Consider the following 23,755-nt stretch of genomic DNA (forward strand, 5'->3'; position numbering starts at 1 on the left):
GTTGATGTAAATACTGACCATAACTCTAATCATAACCAAAGCTGCAAGTTTTACAAGTAAACATATAAAGTTGTAAAGAAATGTATTAACACAGATACATTATTTTCGAACCATTTATGTAATGTTTTAAGTATTGTATTAATACTAATAATATATGTATTCCAAACGTGTAAATATTGTTTTACGTTGTTATATTGATTCATTATTATCATTGTTATTAGTACTTAAATAATATGGGTATTATTTTAAAGTAATGAGCAGCATAAGGCTTCTGTCACTGATGTCCCCAGGCTTTGACCGGTACTTCATCAGCCGCACCCTGGACAATAACAGGAGGAACATCTGGTTTGCTGAGTTCTGGGAGAATAACTTCCACTGCAAGCTGAGCCGGCATGCGCTGAAGAGAGGCTCCGGCGTCAGGAAGTGCACGAGTAAGACTTTCATTCACCCTTCATTAAAGCAGGCCTGCCATGAGCCCCATCAACATGGTGTTCAGCACTGCCCTCTGCTCAGTAAAAGGCCATGGTGTTCAGCACCGCCCTCTGCTCAGTAAAAGGCCATGGTGTTCAGCACCGCCCTCTGCTCAGTAAAAGGCCATGGTGTTCAGCACCGCCCTCTGCTCAGTAAAAGGCCATGGTGTTCAGCACCCTCCTCTGCTCAGTAAAAGGCCATGGTGTTCAGCACCGCCCTCTGCTCAGTAAAAGGCCATGGTGTTCAGCACCGCCCATTGCTCAGTAAAAGTCCATGGTGTTCAGCACCCTCCTCTGCTCAGTAAAAGGCCATGGTGTTCAGCACCGCCCTCTGCTCAGTAAAAGTCCATGGTGTTCAGCACCGCCCTCTGCTCAGTAAAAGGCCATGGTGTTCAGCACCGCCCTCTGCTCAGTAAAAGGCCATGGTGTTCAGCACCCCCCTCTGCTCAGTAAAAGGCCATGGTGTTCAGCACCCCCCTCTGCTCAATAAAAGGCCATGGTGTTCAATGCCCCCCTCTGCTCAGTAAAAGGCCATGGTGTTCAGCGCCCCCCTCTGCTCAGTAAAAGGCCATGGTGTTCAGCACCGCCCTCTGCTCAGTAAAAGGCCATGGTGTTCAGCACCCCCCTCTGCTCAATAAAAGGCCATGGTGTTCAATGCCCCCCTCTGCTCAGTAAAAGGCCATGGTGTTCAGCGCCCCCCTCTGCTCAGTAAAAGGCCATGGTGTTCAGCGCCCCCCTCTGCTCAGTAAAAGGCCATGGTGTGTTTCCCTGAGCGCACTGCCTGGTGACAGGTTCTCTCAGCTCTGTCGCCAGTCAATCAGCACACTCTGTTCTGCCTCTGCCAACTGCAGTCAGCCTTCAGCAGAAAATATGATCCACTGGATTGAGTCCTTCAGATCAATAAGCACTTCGTCTAAGCTGGGGTTGTTGTTCATTTCATTCAGGTTAGGAGACACTGTGAGACAACGGACTGACAAAGTGGATGGATCTTCTATGCTGTTCCCACATGCCAGGTCCTTTACTACATAAAGAAACCCAAGTATTTTTTTTTCTTTTACCTCAGGGTAAGGGTGCTGGTGTTGAGGCAGTGCCTTTTACCTCAGGGTAAGGGTTCTGGTGTTGAGGCAGTGCCTTTTACCTCAGGGTAAGGGTGCTGGTTTGTGCTTAACTTGTGAGCAGGGAAAGCAAGCAGTTCTTTTTTGTTTCCTCCAGATTTCCCAATACCTACAGCAACTGCAGTGAGATTATCTGGCATTACACATATTGATATGTCAAGGTATCATCTAACACCTGCTAACACAGAAACTCCCTCTAAACAGGCCAAACCATGGATTTCATTCACTGTTCAAGTTGCCAACCATTTATTGTCAGATCTTGAAGATAAGCTGTAGAATTACAACCCACATCACAGTGCCTCTCTTACATTCATCATTCACACACTTAAAGCAGAAATGTAGGGTCCGTAGCAGAAACTGACTCAAAGCACCGCAGTCAGTCTGGGCAGTGGAAGCACTGCATGTGGAACTTTGTTGCCTCCAAAATGAATAGACAAACAGTTGATAAGGTCTCCTGTAGCTAATGCACTGCTCTCAGGAACATGCAGTTCATAAGCATGAACTGAAAGAGGTAGAAATTCTGTATGTGTCCCATCAGTTGTCATGGAAGCAGGTCTCTAGGGATATTTTTCACCAGCAGTGCTTTATCCTGTCAGTAACATTCATACTGTGCGTTTGCTGGGAAAAGAGAGAAACACTTTAATTCAGAGTCCACATGCAGGGTCATATGTTCGCATTAGTTGCTTAAATCCTCTGAATAAGTAGGGTGCAAACTGCTGGACTGATGTTAATGGCCAGAGTAATTTACATGAGCAATTTAGATAAACACATTTACATCAGCCAGCTGAAATAACAATAACACACTGGATTGCTACATGGAGTGCTGTATAAAGAAATCCTGGTCAAGAAGGCAATTTCTGGTGGATGTGGCAGATTAAAATAAGCACTTCAATGAGAAACAAACATACTCTTCTGCAAGTTAAAAATGGGAAATTAAAAGTGACAGATCACTGATGGCCTTCATGTCACAGCCTTCATCTGTGTGATCTCACTGGTACCACAGCATGGCCTGTGCGCTGTGTGCTCCCAGGTCACAACAGGTTTGTTTCTATCAGGTAAGTTCTGATGTGGAAAAAGACAATTTTGTTCATTCAGAGAGGGGTTCCCTGGCTTGGCTTCCAGTGCTACAGTATTTTAACTCCAGCTGAAAATGGCTCAAACAAATTTGTTGATTTGTAAAAGAAAAGGTTGCAATTGACTCTTTTTAATGAGATTAATGATTGTTGCTTTCTCTGAAAATGGGATGAGTGCTTTCAGAGATGAAAGTTGTCCTGCAGGGATTGGTCTAGCTGAACTCTTATGGAGGAGGAGCCTGAGGGAGTCTTTCCAGAGTCTCTCCAGAGTTCCAGCAGGGCGATGATGTGATTGCTGCAGATGCCTGAACTCTGAAGCAGCTCACAGAAGGGCAGTGAAAGAAGGCCAGGAGAAGGGGATCGATTCAGTCAGAACATCAATCCTGTTGACCTTGATTTTCAGCTGCAGATTTACAGCAGTGTTACTGTGTATCATTCTTATTGCAAACTGCTTTGATAGGATCACTCCCTCAGGTTTAACGATTCTGTGTGATGATAAAACGGGAAAACGAAAGTCACAATCAAAAGTGTGTTCCTTTCAACACTGATGTGTCAGAGAAACAGTGATGTGTGAGAGAAACAGTGATGTGTCAGAGAAACTGATGATATTCTGCTCTACCTGATATGGCAGGAAGCTGAAGGTAGCCAGCTTGTGTAGACAATAGATGGATATTGAATATAATGAATGTAATTTTTAGGACCTTGGGGACTCAGTCAGGTCAGTCTCTGCTGAGACCTGCATGGAATGATGTACAGATGTGAAGCACAGACTTTCCCAGGTTGGATGAAAGCTCTCTCTGTTCAGTATGTAGTTAGGTTACTTCATTCAACAAGAAAATAACAGTTAATTAACATTCCTGTGCTGGATTAATAATTAGGAAGCACCTGGAAGATGGAGACTTGAGACTTGGGACTATTGAGGTGGATTCTGTGAATATGAGTCTGTCGTAGCCAAGTGGTAAAATTGTATTTCTTAAAGGAATGCCCACAGTCTGATTTGTAAGAGCTTTTTTTAGGATCCAGGGAGTGTAAGCCATACTCTCAGTGTCTCAGGGTCTCTGAGTCTCAGATATTTCATTGCACATTTCTTACAGATCTGAACTTCTCTACCTTGATTTGTCTGTAATAGACGGCAACACTGTTGAATGAATGTTTGGCTGAATATTAGGCTTTTCATCCTATTCAGTCCAAAACAAATCCTCAGTGTTATGAATCATATATGCAGATGTTGATGTCCTTCATTATGAAAAGTAGCCAATGTGTTTGCAGCACGTTTGTCTGAAGCCGAATATGGGCTGATCTGGCAAAGCTTTCGCTTTCAGGGGATTCAGCTTCACCTCCAGGCAGGGACACTGCGTACACACACACACGGACACTGCACACACACACGCGCACACACGCGCACACACACTCACACACACACACACACACACACACACACACACACACACACACACACAAACACACACACACACACACACACACAGGGACACTGCGTACATGCACACACACACACACACACACACAGGGACACTGCGTACACACACACACACACACACACACACACACACACACAGGGACACTGCACACACTCACACACACACACAGGGACACCGCGTACATGCACACACACACACACACACACACACACACAGGGACACTGCGTACACACACACACACACACACACACACACACACAGGGACTCCAAAGTCCCTTCCTACTTCTTATACTTTATTTTAGATTTATTCACAATGTTTATTCCACTAAATTTTTTATTTTTCTTCATTTGGAAATCTGTGTATTGTATGTGAAGAACAACTGCTTTCAATTTTCACCATTTCTCACTTATACTGAAGTGCAGATCACACTGCATCTCTGTGTACTTTCAGGAAGCTAAAATGTTTTACCTTAAGAGAAGTTCAGCAGCCAGATGTATCCAACCATGTAGGCTGTTTTTATTAGTGAGTACTGTCAGAGGCCTGCTGTAGCTATGCTCTTTCCAACATGTGTGTAAATTACAGACTAATTCATCTGTATAATATGTGTTTGAACAAACTACATACATATTAATTTGTCATGTTTGAAATAAATGCAATGACCTGTTTCTTATAATCTAGACATTTTCCCTAATTCTAGAATGAATTTCGAGCAACATCAATGTTAGAATTTACATGAAGTAATATGAAGGTATAACCATGGCTCAGACTTGAGTTTATGTGGTAAAAGCAACATGCAGGCTACCTTCTTCCTGACCATTTTCAGTGACATGGTGGGGCGGACCCACATCTGTCCCCACTGTGTAGGCTACACTTTGGTGTTGAAGAGGAGCCATTTTTTGCTAGAACATTCATCATACATCAGATGAGGTGGAGAGGAAGGGTTCATTTAGACAGTTAAACAGGATAGTTAAAATGTTAGTTAAATGGCCAGATTGGCTTTGTAAGGACGTTGGGTGCCGTTAGAGCAGAGGAATGTGAAATGATCACAGTGAACCAGCACCTCAGGTAAATGTCTCCTCTACATTCAAAAAACAAACGACCTCCTACTGGCCCATTAACACCATCACTGGAAGCAGCCTGCTTCTCCCAGGACCCCATTCTACACGCTGACCGTGTGGAAGCAGCCTGCTTCTCCCAGGACCCCATTCTACACGCTGACCGTGTGGAAGCAGCCTGCTTCTCCCAGGACCCCATTCTACACGCTGACCGTGTGGCCTGGCTGTAAAGAGCGAGTGATATTGACTGATGCAAAGAGGATTGTGAGGGGATGCAGATGTGACCTTTCCAGCTCCCTTAATCCCTAAACAAGAGAGCTACAGCTGTAAGGATCTTGTGGATCAAATTCACCAGAGGTGCATCAGTAAGTCCTGGCAGAACTGTAGATTCCTGGGAAGGCAGGGGAGGTGGGAGGGGCAGCAGTGTGGTGTAGCGGTAAGGAGCAGCAGTGTGGTGTAGCAGTAAGGAGCAGGGCAGCAGTGTGGAATAGTGGTAAGGAGTAGGGCAGCAGTGTGGTGTAGCGTTAAGGAGCAGGCCGCAGTGTGGTGTAGCGGTAAGGAGCAGGGCTTGTAACCAGAAGGTTTCTGGTTTGATTCCATGCTGTGGCACTGGTGTTGTAGCCTTGGGCAAGGTGCCTAACCCAGAATTGCTTCAGTAAATCTCCAGCTGTAAAAATTGATAACATGTAAAATTGTAACCTATGTAATTGGATCTGGATAAGAGCTGCTAAATGAGGATAATGTAATATAATGTAATGCTACTGTATAAGGATGACTCAGATTTTATGCCGGCTCTGCTGTGCTGCAGAGGGCTCTGGGGTGGGCTGTAAACATCAAGGTGTCTGTAGTATGGAGCCCTGAAAATCCCTCCTGCTTCAGTTACATTACAAAAAACTTCTGTTCCTTCAGATCATTGACTGATTTTATGTATGGTCCTTAAAGACAGCTGTTTTACAGAATGGTGTGCAATTTTAAATCAAGGGACTTTTCTTTCCTGCTCATGCCCTCTCTTTAAGGACAAAAGGCTGGCATTAAGTGCAGAGGTAATGCTGTCACAGCACTGTTCACCTACCAGGAACAGCTGCAGATACATCCGCTTTGCAAGCAGTGTGATGAGCACTTTGATAGCCTGGGGTTTGGGCTGTTGTATGAAGCAGTACATCTTAAGAATTTCAGTACATCTAATTTGGTGCTTATTTTAGCTAAGCAGCTCAAAATAAATACAACTCTCTTAGTGAAAGAATTACCACACCTTATAATTTTACACATATTCCATTCATTATAAGGGATACCCCATCCTACATTCAGAAAGATACACTGTACTGCATGCTACCTGCTAACAGGTCCAGTCCAATATTAATGGTGAATATAAGTCATAATATTGGGGCAGGCTGAAGTGTTCTGATGACCTAATAACAGCCATCATGCCTGAGGCTGTTTGGCAGAGGCTTATTTCAAATAATTAGGAAGATGATAAAATCAATGACAAATGAATGAATCAAAATGCCAGAGCTCTAATCCAGTTTGTGCTCAATGAATGAAGCTATTGTTATGACAACTGTTAATTGTCATATTGGAAATCATTACTCAGACAGAAATCACCAAGCATCAGAGTTTGCTGCATAGCACAAGCCTGGCTGACCCGTACCAGCAGCTGTGTGTGTATGTGTAACTTCCGGCAAAGTAATGTGTTGTACAATGCAATCACGCAGAGCAGAAATGCCAACAAGTTAATAGCACTAATAAAGTGCCATCTGCCAGAAAGCCTTAATGACATAGGGGGTTTACCCACTAATCAGTTAAGTCATGTCAATAGTTACCTAGTATTGGCAAACATTTGCCCAGAACACAGACATGTTTGTCGACACTGTAAATAGCAGAGAAAAGCGAAAACAGGAGTGAAAACGCTAGCAGATGCTTCTGAGAGATTAAGTCCTGCTGACAGCTGAAAAATGTAGGCCACCCATTGCTTGAGCAGATATGATACTGAGACATTGCATTGGAATATTTTACCGAGAACTAAACTAGCCAAGTCTAGATAAAGGAATTCCAGGCTGCAGCATCCGAGGGAGGAGGCTGTAGGAACGTGAGTCTCCAGCAGGTAAATGGCACATTAACTGACCACCCACTGCACTGTGTGGCCAAGCATGGCTATGTTGCTGTAGCCTCTCACACATCATTGGAAGATGCTTTTGGTGTTGATAGCTTCATTACTCCAAGTAATTCATCTACTTGTTTAATTTTTTGCAATCCAGACAAAATATGAGGATGGTGTTTTTTAAAGTCAGTTTCTTTCAGTTTGATGATTGCCTTGTGTGAAACATTATGTCCTTTTAAAGGTAAAGGTGAGTTGGCTGCAGACTGTTTCTGCCTTGTTATTGTTAGTCTAATTACTTAGCAAAAGCAAACAGCCTATTTGCTTTGGGCCCAGAAACAATTTAATATTGGTTAAGCTGAACACAACAGCCAAATTTGGGGCAGCCAAAAATCTGTTTGCCAGCGTGCCGTTTGAATAGATTCTTAAGTGACCAGGAACACATTTCACAGAGTCAAACAGCAGCAATGCCGGGCGGCCACTTCACAGCCAGGCTAATTCAGCAAACATGTTTGATTTGTTTGGCTACACAGGTAAAAATTCAGCCTCCTCAAGACCATGGAGTCTGGATACACAATACATGCACCGGTCTTCAAACCCTATGTTCCCTCGAGGCCGCTATGCTCTGCATCTACGGGGCAAGTTGACTTTCCCGACCTGACGGTGTCGCTCCTCTCAAACACAATCTCTGTCTGTACTGGTACTTCAGTGGTGGAATGAACTCCCCACAGAGGTCAGGACAGCAGAATCCCTGGCCATCTCCCATTGCAGACTGAACCTCTTCAGACTGCATCTTAGTTCCACTTCAATTCCCACCCCATAACACCTGCTACTTCTAGTATTGATGTTTACTTTCGAGTAGTATTGTGATGTATTTTGGTTTCTGTGTTCTAGTGTACTTGGCTTCTGTTGCCTAGTTAACTAGTTGCCACAAGTTAACTTAAGGTAGGACTTGAATGGTGTTGTGCTCACACTTATAGGTCTGGGAGTGTTGTTAGCCTGGTCTGACACTGCTCCTCATCTAACTTGAATGGACACACTTATGTTCTATTGGGTTGGAAGTCGCTCTGGACCGTCCGCTAAATGGATGTAAGTAATATAATGTACATTTTATGATAAGGCTAGTGGAATTATTAGCTATACCAGCTGTACCAGCAATACCAGTAACCATTTTTATACTTGCAATGTAACAGCCATCCACGTGAATTGTATTTCTGCAAGTTGGTTTTGCATTTGTACTAAATAAGTCTTGCCTTTGAGTTCAAATACAAAACTTAGTCACAGCATGTGATTCCCAAATGACCTCATTTGGTTTTGGGTGATGAATAGACTATAATTGCACCAGTACAGTTTTATAATAAAATAATGGTCAATTTGAGATAGGAGTTTAAGAAGGATGTAGCATTGTTTTTCACAAGCCTAAAGCACACACTCTCAGACTCTGCAGGATGGTATAAAGGTGGAAATGATATGATCAGTGACGGTGGCCGGGTACCATGTCATTCTTGCTGCTGTTGTGCTTTTGGGTCATAAGACGCTGAACTTCACATTTCACATATGGCAAGTATCACTGCAGTCTCACATCCAGGTTATAGTAGCTGGTGAGAAGAAATAGATATAAATTATAATCTGATAATACACAAAGGCCAGCATTAGTGTGCATGAAATAAAAGAAAAACAGTAACCTGTCGATAAAAAATGTATTCAGATAGGAATTTACCAGCCCTGGGTGCTGGATCCAGCAGTCAGGCAGCTGTGTGGTCTTAGCTAGATGTGGATCCACTCCACTCATTGTGGGGGTTAATGGACACTCACTCTCTTCATAACTTCAGGTGACTTTCTTTATTACTGAGAAATGTAAGAGACAATGGGCTACTTATGTTATGTTATGTTATGCTGAGTGTGCTTTCTTCATCTTACAACTCAAAACAAGCAAACAAAAACAACCAATTTTAGAAGCCATCAAAGTCCTTTAGGGAAGTAGACTTTTTTCTTTCTTTAGAAACATATGAGCAGTAGAAACTAAAGAGCTCAGAGCCAGTTCTCCCTGTCAGAGTCCCCTTCTGCATCAGCCAAAGTGCTGAGAGACCCTTTTCAACTGCTCTCTAATCTGAGTGGATTTCTCCACATGCAGGAGTGTAGGGTGAGGAGTGTGTGGGTGCGCTTTGATTTGGGATGAAGATGTGTGCAGAAAGCTGTGTGGGCAGGTGCTCCCTGCTCTGTCTCTCTGGGTGTGTGTGTGTGGGGGGGATGCTCAGTTCCTGGCCCTCATCTTAACCTGTGTTCAGGGCCATAACCTGCTCTTTTTAATTCAGCCATTAAAGATGCCAGAGATGTGAAATTCCCTTTCATCACTGAAGCAAATACATACATGGGGTTGAGAGCTGGAAATAGACACAGAATGGCAAATGAGAAAATGGCATAGATTCCTTTTTGGTCCTCAATTTAGTGTGTGATTTGTTTAGTTAAAGGATATCTATACACAGGATTAACTCAGAAACAGAGCAGGGAGGTCCTTTGCTTTCTCTATCTTATCTCACACATTCACTGTATCTATAGCATCAGTAAAAGCTCTGAAAAAATGTAACAGAGCAAAAATATCGCCAGTAGGAAATCCCAAATGTGTAGCCAATGTGCAGTATTTCAGTTCACATTTTGGACAATACAGAGGAAATGAGACAGCAAAATTTGGGTACAAGCCTGTGATGAAAGCAATTTCATCTTGTGGAATGAGGCTAGCTGCAGCTGGAAAGTCTGTCTCACAGTGTTCATTAGGAGTGTGCCAGCCTAGCTATAGTCCCAGTCATATCCCTTATTTGAGTCACCAGTGTTGGATATGGTCGTAGTCAGGTTGGAAAATCCAGAACTACATGAACCTGCACTGATTTAGAGGTGTAATTGTTATAAAGTTTTTCTTTTGGCTCATGCTTATATATATAAATATTGAATTGATCTATTGTACAATTATTTGCCTAACTGTAAATTGCTAACAAAAGAATGCTCTCTCGAATTTGTTTTAGCTGTCATTGTTGAGCATCGCTAAGCAACATGTAGTGACTGTGGGAGTCACATTGGGAAAGAGCATCTGCTGGATGTCAGAAATGGAAATGCAAATTAATTGTACTCATGTTGGATAAGAGCATCTACTAAGCAACAAAACATAAACATATCTGTCAAGAACTTTAGGTTAGTGGGCCTGTGAACTGATAAGTGGAACAGTGTGTCACTGAAGCGTGTGTGTGTGTGCGTGCAGAGTGATCCGAGTTTTAGATATTAACTGGTAGTTAACCAAGTAAAAGTGAATTACAAATAGCTCACTGGATTAAAGATTTTTTTTACTATCTTCAAAATGTTCAGGCCATGTATTTCTCCAAAAACAATTGGTTGATAATTATAGTTGGGAAATTGTCCAAAGTCATACTGATAGTGGTATTTTTCAATGAGTGGGCACAGCCCTACTGGTCACAAACCCCCCATTCGATTCAGGTGCTTTCAGTGTGGTGCACTTTCCTTTACACATCACCACTGTGACTCTGTCCCACAGTTGCCAGCTACTCCTACTGTATAAAAATTCCCTTTTTATATTTTCCAGAGATGATTCAATTAACCTATCAACATAACATAAACATTTGCGGGGTAATCCTTAATGTATTTACCATATCCAACACTAATTAATTAGAATTGGCTTTTGACTTCTCAAAGATACATCTCGGAGTTGCCTCTTGCAACTGTTCCAGAGATGAAGGAAGGATCCATATGACTTCACCACAATCATATTCTGGACTAATTATATTGTGCTGTTCATATTCATATATATTATATATAAATAATATAAATATAATATCCAGCAGCTGCACAACCTTTCTCTTTTTCATAATTTCAGACATTCAGATTGATCATAACTGCAGAATACAATTAATCATCATGTATTGAGAATGGTGTTTAACAGGCTCTCAAGTGGGTCAGTTACTGAGGTGCATGTCTTCAGTACAGGCTGAGCCCTTGGGTTTGTGTTCAAATTTGTCTGAGTGCGGCTGGATGGGAGAGTGTGCGGCTGTGTGCAGCTGGATGGGAGAGTGTGCGGCTGGATGGGAGAGTGTGCGGCTGGATGGTAGAGTGCGGCTGAGTGCAGCTGGATGGGAGAGTGTGCGGCTGCATGAGAGAGTGCGGCTGTGTGCAGCTGGATGGGAGAGTGTGCAGCTGGATGGGAGAGTGCGGCTGTGTGCGGCTGGATGGGAGAGTGTGGCTGGATGGGAGAGTGCGGCTGTGTGCGGCTGGATGGGAGAGTGCGGCTGGATGGGAGAGTGCGGCTGTGTGCAGCTGGATGGGAGAGTGTGCAGCTGGATGGGAGAGTGTGCGGCTGGATGGGAGAGTGCGGCTGAGTGCGGCTGGATGGGAGAGTGCGGCTGTGTGCAGCTGGATGGGAGAGTGCGGCTGTGTGCGGCTGGATGGGAGAGTGCGGCTGGATGGGAGAGTGCGGCTGTGTGCGGCTGGATGGGAGAGTGCGGCTGAGTGCAGCTGGATGGGAGAGTGTGCAGCTGGATGGGAGAGTGTGCAGCTGGATGGGAGAGTGCAGCTGGATGGGAGAGTGTGCAGCTGGATGGGAGAGTGCGGCTGAGTGCAGCTGGATGAGAGAGTGCAGCTGGATGGGAGAGTGCGGCTGTGTGCAGCTGGATGGGAGAGAGCGGCTGAGTGCAGCTGGATGGGAGAGTGTGCAGCTGGTTGAGAGAGTGCAGCTGGATGGGAGAGTGCGGCTGTGTGCAGCTGGATGGGAGAGAGCGGCTGAGTGCAGCTGGATGGGAGAGTGTGCAGCTGGATGGGAGAGTGTGCAGCTGGATGGGAGAGTGCGGCTGTGTGCAGCTGGATGGGAGAGTGTGCAGCTGGATGGGAGAGTGCGGCTGGATGGGAGAGTGCGGCTGTGTGCAGCTGGATGGGAGAGTGCGGCTGTGTGCGGCTGGATGGGAGAGTGCGGCTGTGTGCGGCTGGATGGGAGAGTGCAGCTGGATGGGAGAGTGTGCGGCTGGATGGGAGAGTGCGGCTGAGTGCGGCTGGATGGGAGAGTGCGGCTGTGTGCAGCTGGATGGGAGAGTGTGCGGCTGGATGGGAGAGTGCGGCTGTGTGCAGCTGGATGGGAGAGTGCGGCTGTGTGCGGCTAGATGGGAGAGTGTGCGGCTGGATGGGAGAGTGCGGCTGTGTGCAGCTGGATGGGAGAGTGCAGCTGGATGGGAGAGTGTGGCTGTGTGCAGCTGGATGGGAGAGTGTGGCTGAGTGCAGCTGGATGGGAGAGTGTGCGGCTGGATGGGAGAGTGCAGCTGGATGGGAGAGTGCGGCTGTGTGCAGCTGGATGGGAGAGTGTGCGGCTGGATGGGAGAGTGTGCAGCTGGATGGGAGAGTGCGGCTGAGTGCAGCTGGATGGGAGAGTGCAGCTGAGTGCAGCTGGATGGGAGAGTGCGGCTGGATGGGAGAGTGCAGCTGGATGGGAGAGTGCGGCTTAGTGCAGCTGGATGGGAGAGTGTGCGGCTGGATGGGAATGTGCAGCTGGATGGGAGAGTGCGGCTGAGTGCGGCTGGATGGGAGAGTGCGGCTGAGTGCGGCTGGATGGGAGTGTGCAGCTGGATGGGAGAGTGCAGCTGGATGGGAGAGTGCACTGTAGCGCAGTGTGTGACTGCGGATGTGTGCAGTGTGTCACACTGCGGATGTGTGCAGTGTGTCACACTGCGGATGTGTGCAGTGTGTCACACTGCGGATGTGTGCAGTGTGTGACTGTGCGGATGTGTGCAGTGTGTGACTGTACGGCTGTAGCGCAGTGTGTGACTATGCGGATGTGTGCAGTGTGACACTGTGCGGCTGTAGTGCAGTGTGTGACTGCGGATGTGTGCAGTGTGACACTGTGTGGCTGTAGCGCAGTGTGTGACTGTGCGGATGTGTGCAGTGTGACACTGTGCGGCTGTAGCGCAGTGTGTGACTGCGGATGTGTGCAGTGTGTGACTGTGCGGATGTGTGCAGTGTGACACTGTGCGGCTGTAGCGCAGTGTGTGACTGTGCGGCTGTAGCGCAGTGTGTGATTGCGGATGTGTGCAGTGTGACACTGTGCGGCTGTAGCGCAGTGTGTGACTATGCGGATGTGTGCAGGCGCGTGGGAGGGTTGCAGCAGCTGCATGGGTGAGGGTGAGGCTCTGCAGTCAGCTTTCTGCAGCAGTCCTGTATCAGTGCAGATGCAGTCACTATGTGATAAGTCTAATGCATAACTGTCAATTCATATATTCTGTTTATTCTCTTTCTTCAGAAATGCCAGTTTACACAGCCCAGGTGCTTATGTTTAGTTCAGATTGGCAGGTTTTTTGTTTTTTTTTTCCTAAAAAACATGTATAATTCAAGTGGAGAAACTGCCTGTTTATCTTTGTGAACAGCTAATCCCTGATAGCAGCAGCAGGGTTTGGTTGGCAGGCTAATCATCGAAGGCTCTCTCCCTGTGGAATTTTATATGGGACTGTTGTATTTTTGAAAGACACCTAGAATGCTGTTATGAGAAAATAAACTCAGGGAAAATATCTGGTTGGACATGCCACGCATTTGTAATCAAGTCTTTGATTTGGTGTTGGTGTCTGTGGATGAAATGTCTCATGGGAAATGACTTTCACCATTGTTTTCTTTAATCTTTCTCCATAAATCTTATATTTCAAGCTTTGATATATTTATAGTATGCAAGTATGATATATTTTTGTAGCCAACAGTCCAGTGTGCCTTTAAATGGTTTATTGTGGATTTAACTATGTGAAATCTGTTCTGTTTTTGATGTGTTCTGAGCTTTTGGACTCTCAGTTTTAGGCAGATTGGTCAGAGGTTATAATGGATATCCAAACATGCCATATATTTTATTCAGAATTACTTTGTGGAGTCAATCAGGAGTCCTTAGAATGACATGAAAAATTTGATATGCCCTTGCTTGCTAAAAAAAATGTTTACTTGAATTGCCCTCCAAAAGCATATGTGTCAGCCTGGTTATCTCCACAGAGACTGATAATGTAGATTGTCTGGATTAAAAACCATGTCAGAGGGGCATTCTGTTGCTTTGTAATGTGTAATGTAAGTATAACTGGGTGCCAGGCAACACTATGCTCAGAATTTTTTAAATTAGATAAAAGCATTATCATTTATTTATTTCTAAGACACTGCAAATGATGACTATTTACATAGATGCTAATATAAAATAAATGCAAAACAACTATAGATTGTAACAATTGCTATTTACTATTTACAAAATTTGATATAAAGTCAACACAAAACACCAATACATAACTGTATACATTTTAAGTGATTGGGGGTTAAACTGTATTTTACAAGGTGCAGCTTCTCCTTTGACAGTTGTACTCTTGTAAAACCTTGGAGCCCTCAGAGAACAGTAACACAGAGTAGTAACCTCTCTCTTTCTTTCTCTGACCAGGGTAGTTGACAGACACTTCCTAATTGCAGTGTATGGTGTTAATTGAAACCTGGCATGGTAATTAACATGTTTTTACCAACTGCTGGAACAGCGTCTGCAGTCATTAATATACACCTGTCATAAGTGATTATATCAGCTGTGAGAGATGAGGACTGCTGTCATGTCCTGTCCCTCCATCGGTCACATGCTCATCCCTTCTGCGCTTCAGTTTGACTCAATGTGGAAACCCCATTCAAGCGCTTCCCCTGAGACTTGCACTGTTTCTCTCAGCACTTCAGCCTGAGCTGTGTGGTGTCTCCCTGTCTGTCTGTGTGGATGGTCCTCCTGTTACTTGGCTGCACCCGTCACCTGAAGTTTGTTCCGCACACCTGTGTCTCGTCCCCTCATCATCTGCCTGCCTATGTATACCCGGCTGTTTTCTTTGTTCTTTACCCGATCCTCTCACTGTCTTAGCTGTTTCATTCCCACCTTTTGTTTGTAAGGCTGTGCTGTTCCTGCTTGTTGCTGGCTCTGCCTGTCCCAGATTTCTCTTTTGCCTGCCGTTTTGGATGTTGTCTGTTTGCCACTGGATTTTTAGCTACGGACTCAGTGTTTTTCTGACTCCAATTTTGCTTGTGATTTTTGGACGTGTCATTAAAGAACAGCCTTCTCATACTGCCCGTATTGTCTGTGCCTGGGTCCTTTCCCCGCAAACCCTGATAGTTCCTTCTAAGTGCATTCAGATATGGGCTGCCTCAGCTCCTGTGTAGAGGATGCATGTCTAGGGCAGAGTTTGCACAGAATTAGGGTGTTTTTCTCAAGATGAGTGTGTGTCTCATTAGTTTCCAGGATACATGCTTTCTGTCCCCACATTTAAGCCTAACCCTAACCTTAACTTGTCAATTCAGCTGCAGTAACAGTTGCTAAAATAGAAAATGCATGTTGTTAGCTTTTTGGGGCACATTAAATACCTTAAATAGGCACCATTGGACCATTGTATAAATATATTTGCAAACACAGTGTCCTGTTAGAGTTGAGACCATTGTCCCAGAGCATTCTGAAGGTGTCTGCGATTCACTGAGTGACCACAGAAATCCTCCTGTTTCTCAGTGACCGTGTGCCTCTGGTCCTGTACAGGCTGCTGTACAGGACTTCATAAAAAACTTCATAAAAATCCTACACATTGAATTTCAAGTTGACATTTTGTATAAAGAATTCAATAATTTTCTCATATATTATAATCCATATAGCTGGACTGTGTAAACCTACTTCCATAACCTGTTGCTTTTCCTGTGTTGTTTATCACATCATCATGGGCTCATTTTGGTTTCAGAATTTTCTCCTAATTTCCCAGCTTGTATAATTCAAATGTATCAAATCAAATTTATTTGTAATTGTGCATTTTTACAATTGAAATTGTCACAAACTGCTGTACAAACAGCAGGTGGGTAGGAGAGAGCCTATCCGCAGAGACTAACAAAGTTTTCTAGCCTGTTTACGATGATAGGATGGTCAATAGTGTCAAAGACTGCACTTAAGTCCAATAACATGGTTGTCAGTAGAGACGAGCAGGTCATCCAGCACTTTGGCTAGGACCAAAGTGCTGCGATGTGGGGTGAATCCTGACTGAAAGACGTAGATGTTTCTGTACTACAGGAATGAGTGACGTTACTAACAGTTTTCTCCTGTGCTGTTGAGATGAATGGGAGCTTTGAGATGGGCCTGTTGGTAGATGAGTCATTGAGCTTCTTGAAGAGAGTCGTAAAGACTGCTGCTTTGAAGGACTGACTACTGTATCCTGATGTTAAAGAGGAAACAGCTGAGGTCTACTCGTGACAAAGGGTCTTGCTCCCTGCTGAGAGTAGGAATAGGAAGAATTAGAAACACTCATTGCCTGTTCTGAATTTTTTACTCCTGAAAGTGCTTTCAGGACTCTGAGGACTGATTCTCATATTCTTAAATACAGGCCCAGTGCTTAAAGCCTTTGTAGAGAGAGCATGTTTGTAGGACTGTGAAGCGTGTATGCAGGTGTCACACAAACAAGGTACTGCTCTCTTCAGAGCTACTCAAATGCTGACCAGTCACCTACACACACAGGAAAATCCAGTGCTGACCCTGCAATCACTGCTCTTTCTATTGTGCCAAAACCGGGGTGTAAATTCTTCTGTGTGTGCTATCTGTATATATGAGAATAAAAACACAGTGGACAGACTCTCCACACTGACATATTTTTCAGATCTCCACAGTGGTGTTTATGAGAGATTTTGTCTCTGTGCCCCTCAGACCACGAGCGGATCGGGAAGGATTCGTCCTACGAGCAGGAGGGCAAAGTGCAGTTTGTGATTGACGCCGTCTACGCCATGGCGCACGCCCTGCATAACATGCACAAGGAGCTGTGTCCCGGCCAAGTGGGGCTCTGTCCCCGGATGGACCCGGTCAACGGCACCACCTTACTGAGGTTCATCCGCAACACCAGCTTCGCAGGTCAGCTGTGTCTCACTGCACACTCACTGCACGCTCACTGCACGCTCAGCACACACTACACTCTTACTGCACGCTCACAACACACTCACTGCACACTCACTGCACGCTCACAACACACTGCACGCTCACAACACACTGCACGCTCACGACACACTCACTGCACACTCACTGCACACTCACTGCACACTCACAACACACTCACTGCACACTCACTGCACGCTCACAACACACTCACTGCACGCTCACAACACACTCACTGCACACTCACTGCACACTCACTGCACGCTCACAACACACTCACTGCACACTCACTGCACACTCACAGCACACTCACTGCACACTCACTGCACACTCACAACACACTCACTGCACACTCACTGCACGCTCACAACACACTCACTGCATGCTCACAACACACTCACTGCACACTCACTGCACACTCACTGCATGCTCACAACACACTCACTGCACACTCACTGCACACTCACAGCACACTCACTGCACACTCACTGCACACTCACAACACACTCACTGCACACTCACTGCACGCTCACAACACACTCACTGCACGCTCACAACACACTCACTGCACACTCACTGCACACTCACTGCACGCTCACAACACACTCACTGCACACTCACTGCACACTCACTGCATGCTCACAACACACTCACTGCACACTCACTGCACACTCACAACACACTCACTGCACACTCACTGCACGCTCACAACACACTCACTGCACACTCACTGCACACTCACTGCACACCCACAGCACACTCACTGCACGCTCAGCACACACTACGCTGCAGTCTGAAGAGATGGAAGACAGAAATCAGGAGGCACACGGTGTTTTGGTGTTCCCCCTGATGTTCTCTCCTGCTCCTCGTCTTTGTGCGATGAGGCTGCTGTACGCGTCCCCTGCTATTTAAACACTCCAGCTAACTGACGACACAGCTGGAGATGCTCCTCTTAACATCTGCTCAGACTAACTAAAGAGCACCAGTATCAAAACTACCACACCCAGCTGATTAGTAAAACAATGACAACAAAGTGGACCAAATGCTAAACACACAATGACAAAAAGGAACATATGTCACCAACGAAGTAAAAAGCTACAAGCATCAGTGACAAAGCACAAGATAAGGTAAGCTATTACTGCAGATGATGTTGGCAACGCTGTAATTGGCTGTCAACAGTGAAACTAACCTAATCTAACAGAACACCAGAGCTCAGCACACACCTGATGTATTGCACTTAACGTACATACCCTTAATTCATCTTAACTTAATGTTCCACAAGGGCTGCACAGATGAGTTTCTTTTTAATCAAATCCTGAAAGTATCCAGTAATCATTAAAGTTATATACATATACTGTTCTAACTATGTAGCAGAAATAGTTTCTCTCCTAGACCAGACTTAAAAATCATATTTTCAGCAGATGAAAAAATGCATGCGTCACCTTGCCTTATAGAGACTTGCTTGAATATAATTATTCAAGGCCTCAGAGGTGAATTTGTAGAAACATTCTGTTGGTTCTCCTTTTCGCCCGATCAGGCTGCAGGTGTGCCGATCCGGCTGCAGGTGTGCCGATCCGGCTGCAGGTGTGCCGAACAGGGTGTGCCGATCAGGCTGCAGGTGTGCCGATCCGGCTGCAGGTGTGCCAGTACATCTGGAGGCTCAGCGCTGCCTGTGACCCAGCAGGGCTTTGATGCAGCCTGTTAAACATTCTGCAGCAGGCCTGCAGCCATGCTACTCAGTGGGAGGTGCATGTGGGCCTTTCAGCACGACACAGTATCAACTGGTGTCTGTGGCATAAGGTTCATACAAGAAAAAATTGAAAAGAATAAAACAACACAATTAATAAAATGCAAAACAAAAATTGAGTGATTGAATATCAGGAACAGGAGACTTAATAATGCAATGGCAAGCTCCCAGGTGAACACAGACGCACCTGGCAACTAACACTCTTTATTTGCTCTGTCAAGGAGATCACCATTTTTCTTGTGAGAACCTTTATACGTCTCTAAAAAATAAATAATTTTTAAAAAATAACTGTGGGGATCACTTAGGATTATATAACTGATCAGTGTTATTTTGAAGGAGGAAGTTTTGACAGAGATGGATTACTTGAAACGGATTGTTGCATGAAAAACATTCTCTGGTGAAATGGCTTCCAAAGAGTAGGTTGGTATTGTTATTAGTTTAGGGGCTTTGTGAAGCCCATAATAGGTTTAAAAAAATCAAAAGACAAAAAGGTATGATTTCTTCAGATCCGTTTGTCACTATTAACACATGTAACCATCACCTCTGTCCGTAATTTCGAATAGTTACTATTAAAGCCTCTGATTGTGACTGACTTTGCTGTCACTCAGCCATTCTTGCTTCCTGCTGCTTCTGGACAGGTGTGGGCCATGCTGGGTGGAGTACAGCCAGCCCAAACTGAGAGACTTTATTGCTATGTTCTCATTTATTGGCTTCTGAGGGAGAGGTCTTCAGGGGCGACCTTTATTAGAAAAACAAGCGGAGCTGAAGGCTGTGAAATTGAATCAGATCAGCAGCAGACAGCAGCGCGGCGTGGTGGAACTGTCAGAATCCATTTTCAGCTCTCAGTAACGTCTTAGTAAGGAACAGCAGCCTCCGAGCATCCACAGCCATCCAGGTGTGAGAAGCACTGTTGCCTCTGTAAGATCACGGTTTGACGGCTGTGTTGGGTTTTTAAAGAATCAATGGCAGTATTTTATAAAAAGGAGATGGAATGGACATCTCTTGGATCAGTTTATTCCCCCTCAGGGCAGTACGCTTCGATGTTTGGGGTTTTTTTGTATAATAATCTGGGCCTCATAAATTAGCAGTAATCATTTTCATCTGTTTCTGTGTCAGTGTTATGGCTGCTTAGTCACCCAGCAGCATCATTAGGTACAGTAGATTGAACCAGGATAATCTATGCTGCTGACTCATCGATATGGAGATTAGACTCAGAATGAAAAAGGGAGATATGCTCACTCATCATATATAGATCACAATTGCTTTGTTCTGATGGGTTTTGCATGGGGAGGAAAATGGAGTCTGCAGTCCTTTCCGCCTCAAGCTCAGAAGTGATACTGGCATGAAGCATCGGAGAGTATGTGGACATGTGGCAATGAAAAAGCTGGGACAGTTACCAGATGTTGCCCAGGGGGGAAACAGTAAGGTATTGAATCCAGATTATTCCAGTAAATATCCAGCTCTGTATTTTTATAAAAATCTGAGTCATTCCGGCAAATATTGAGTTCTCAAGTTTGATGAAAAATCTGAGTTATTCCAGTAAATATTGAGTTCTGTGGTTTGGTAAAAATCTGGGTCGTCCTGGGTAAAGGCAACTGCTAAGTTAATAGTTGTTTTTATTACAAAAGAGAATAACCAGTCAGCTCACTGAAGCACAGTAGAACATGGTCACAATGACCCTTCATTATCATGGTAAAACCATTTGGCTGAGTCTGAGTATCTGGAAGTATCATTGTGAGCTGCTGAATGGAGAGAAGATCGTGCCCAAAAACACCAGCTGATGATTTTGGTAACATCATATGAGAAATAGAAATGTTGGGGTAGATTTGTACTTACTGCGCTTTCATCCTTTTTCCCTTCAGGAATTGCTGGCAATCCAGTGCTCTTCAATGAAAATGGTGACGCGCCTGGTCGCTATGAAATCTACCAGTATCAGATCAGGAACAACTCTTCCGAGTACCGAATAATTGGCCACTGGACTGATCAGCTCCATTTGAACGTAAGTCTATTTTTATTCTTTTAGAAAAATAAAAACATGATTGGCTACAGGAGAATTTTTACAACCTTAAGGCCATGCAGACAAACTGACTCTCTGCAGTTACCCATAATGCATCTGTATTCCCTCTCTTTGCAAAGCTCCATGACAACATTCTGAAGGACAGAAGTACTGTATAATACAAAGACAAAGGCAATCAATCTCTTTCAGTTTGATCTTGAAGATTCCCAGTGTTGATGGACTACATTAGAAACCTAAGTGTTAAGTTATTCCAGGTGTATTTAACTCCATGTGAATAAGTGCTTTGTAGTGACATTAATTATCTCCACCTGAACATAACTTAGAATTGCCTCTATGGTCCTTTTTTATGCATGTCCTCTACAGTAACTACATCAGTAACTAAATGTGGCGAATTGCTATCAATCAACATACTGACACTTTTTAAATCACACCTCAAACTATAACTGATTACTTCAGACATAATGGCATAATTGTGAAATATTGAGCTAATGGTTAGCTGAAAATTGTCTCCCCTCAGAGGGACCATGAGAATGCAGTTGAAAAATCATTAGATTATTTAACAAAAATATGTGACAATAAGATAACAAAGATCTGATCTAGTTGTTTTCATAAACATTTTCAAGCAGTTCACATATAAGGAAGTACAAGAGAAGTTGCTTCTTATATCATTTTTGACATTATGTGAGGAATGTTCAAATGTTACAATTGTGGCTAAGTACTAACCTATCAAGCTGTCAGAAATCTGCACTTTCAGAACAGTGGACTGAGTTGATCTTAAGCTCTTCTGATTGTGTTCCAGTGTCTTAACAATTGGCTCATTATATTCTTTTATTAATGGTAAGTTTTCAGCCTGAACTCAAATATGTGATAAATTACCCACTAATTAGTTCCACTGTTCACTATTGTTTTCTCCTTTTTCCATCCAAAGCTGTGCTGGTGTTTGAACAGTGTTTTCCCCGGAGCTGTGCTGGTGTTTGAACAGTGTTTTCCCCGGAGCTGTGCTGGTGTTTGAACAGTGTTTTCCCCGGAGCTGTGCTGGTGTTTGAACAGTGTTTTCCCCGGAGCTGTGCTCGTGTTTGAACAGTGTTTTCCCCGGAGCTGTGCTGGTGTTTGAACAGTGTTTTCCCCGGAGCTGTGCTGGTGTTTGAACAGTGTTTTCCCCGGAGCTGTGCTGGTGTTTGAACTGTGTTTTCCCCGGAGCTGTGCTCGTGTCCCAGGAGCTGTGCTGGTGTTTGAACTGTGTTTTCCCCGGAGCTGTGCTCGTGTCCCAGGAGCTGTGCTGGTGTTTGAACAGTGTTTTCCCCGGAGCTGTGCTCGTGTCCCAGGAGCTGTGCTGGTGTTTGAACTGTGTTTTCCCCGGAGCTGTGCTCGTGTCCCAGGAGCTGTGCTGGTGTTTGAACAGTGTTTTCCCCGGAGCTGTGCTCGTGTCCCAGGAGCTGTGCTGGTGTTTGAACTGTGTTTTCCCAGGACAGCTTATTTTTACACATTGTTATCTGCTATGCAGAAGGACATTCAGGCGCACAGCTGAATATGTTCATGTCAACAAATTTATCCTGCATTAATTTTCTCTAGGATCCACTGATCTTATTTCTGATATTATTTAAATCAATAAATTCCCTTTCATGTATTGCTTAAGGATTAAGTGATTCAAAACTTTTAAGTAACTCAACTTTAATATCCTATTGTCACAGAAATTAAAGCAATTAAATTTTGAATTGATGTAGGTTTGAAAACAATTCTTTGAGCAGCCATAATTTACTCTACAAATATGCATGTTTTGGATTATTTTGGATTTGAGCACTCTAGTTTCAACAAAACATCACTTCCTATTTCAGAAAGGCAGTTATTTACCAGCACTATGAACCTCTGTGGCAACCCCATTAGTTCTGATCTGCACTAATCTATTCATGGGCAAATTTGAATTTGATTTCATTTTCAATAATAACACCTACAAACAATATGTTAAATATTGGACTAAATTTATCACACTGTATTTACTAGTTGTCAGGAGGGAAAACTAAACTCAGCCCAAAACATATCTGTATAAGGAAACTTGGAAAGCTCTGGAAAAAAAGCCCTCAATGTATCACCACTGTAATATTATTAAGAAATATAATGTCTTAACCTCTGATAACTTCGTTTGCCCTCAAGATACTGGTTAGATGTACAAAATAACACATTATCTTGCTTCTCCACTACAGAAAGAATTCATATCACTTATCATATCAAACAATATTAGGAAAACAATATTGTCCACCAGAGGCAATTGTGTAGTACAACACAGATCCATTGAATTTGGCTGATCAACTCTTTATATTAAAGCAAAACATATTTGGAATGCAATCAGCTTTTCTGATTAGAGGAAGAAACATTTGGAATGCAATATCTATCAACCTTCATATGATATACTAGTTTTGTAAGCAATGTAGGATGATGTGCTACCTTTAGCAGTTTTAAATTCCAATTTTAAACTTATAGCTACAAGCAAACCAATCATGAAATTTACAATGAAATAGCTTTATTGTATAGTGTACAGCATCTTTGTCTTTTTTTGCCTTTTCTTTCTATGAAAGTGGTATAATATTTGTGTTTCTTCTAACTCTGAGAGAGAGTTCTCTGTATTGCAGTGTTGTATGCCTTTTGGCCGTTCTTCCTACTACTAACCCAGGGACTGCAGATGAAATTTAGCTTCATTGCTATATTTAACTAAAAACTCATTTCTGGGGCAGTAAAGTGCTCCAGAAAATTATTTTTGCCTGTTTTATGATTTTGTCCAGCACAGAAACAAAGATGAATTCGTTACTTACATTAACTC

The 23,755-nt window shown here is 43.9% G+C and overlaps 1 protein-coding gene across 3 annotated transcripts in view; it reads left to right on the forward strand.

The window, feature by feature from the left end:
• The window catches only part of LOC118778909 (metabotropic glutamate receptor 4-like), a 94,265-nt gene that overhangs the window by 61,991 nt on the left and 8,519 nt on the right, over positions 1 to 23,755 (forward strand). For 2 of the 3 annotated variants that reach the window (XM_036530704.1, XM_036530705.1), the window contains exons 5-7: positions 291 to 431; positions 16,955 to 17,155; positions 20,786 to 20,922. In XM_036530704.1, coding sequence (XP_036386597.1) covers positions 291 to 431; positions 16,955 to 17,155; positions 20,786 to 20,922 — 479 coding nt within the window. The remainder of the gene's footprint in view (positions 1 to 290; positions 432 to 16,954; positions 17,156 to 20,785; positions 20,923 to 23,755) is intronic. The other variant, XM_036530706.1, reaches the window with a different exon arrangement.

The sequence above is a fragment of the Megalops cyprinoides genome, chromosome 6 (assembly GCF_013368585.1).
Source record: "Megalops cyprinoides isolate fMegCyp1 chromosome 6, fMegCyp1.pri, whole genome shotgun sequence".
Lineage (NCBI taxonomy): Eukaryota > Metazoa > Chordata > Actinopteri > Elopiformes > Megalopidae > Megalops > Megalops cyprinoides.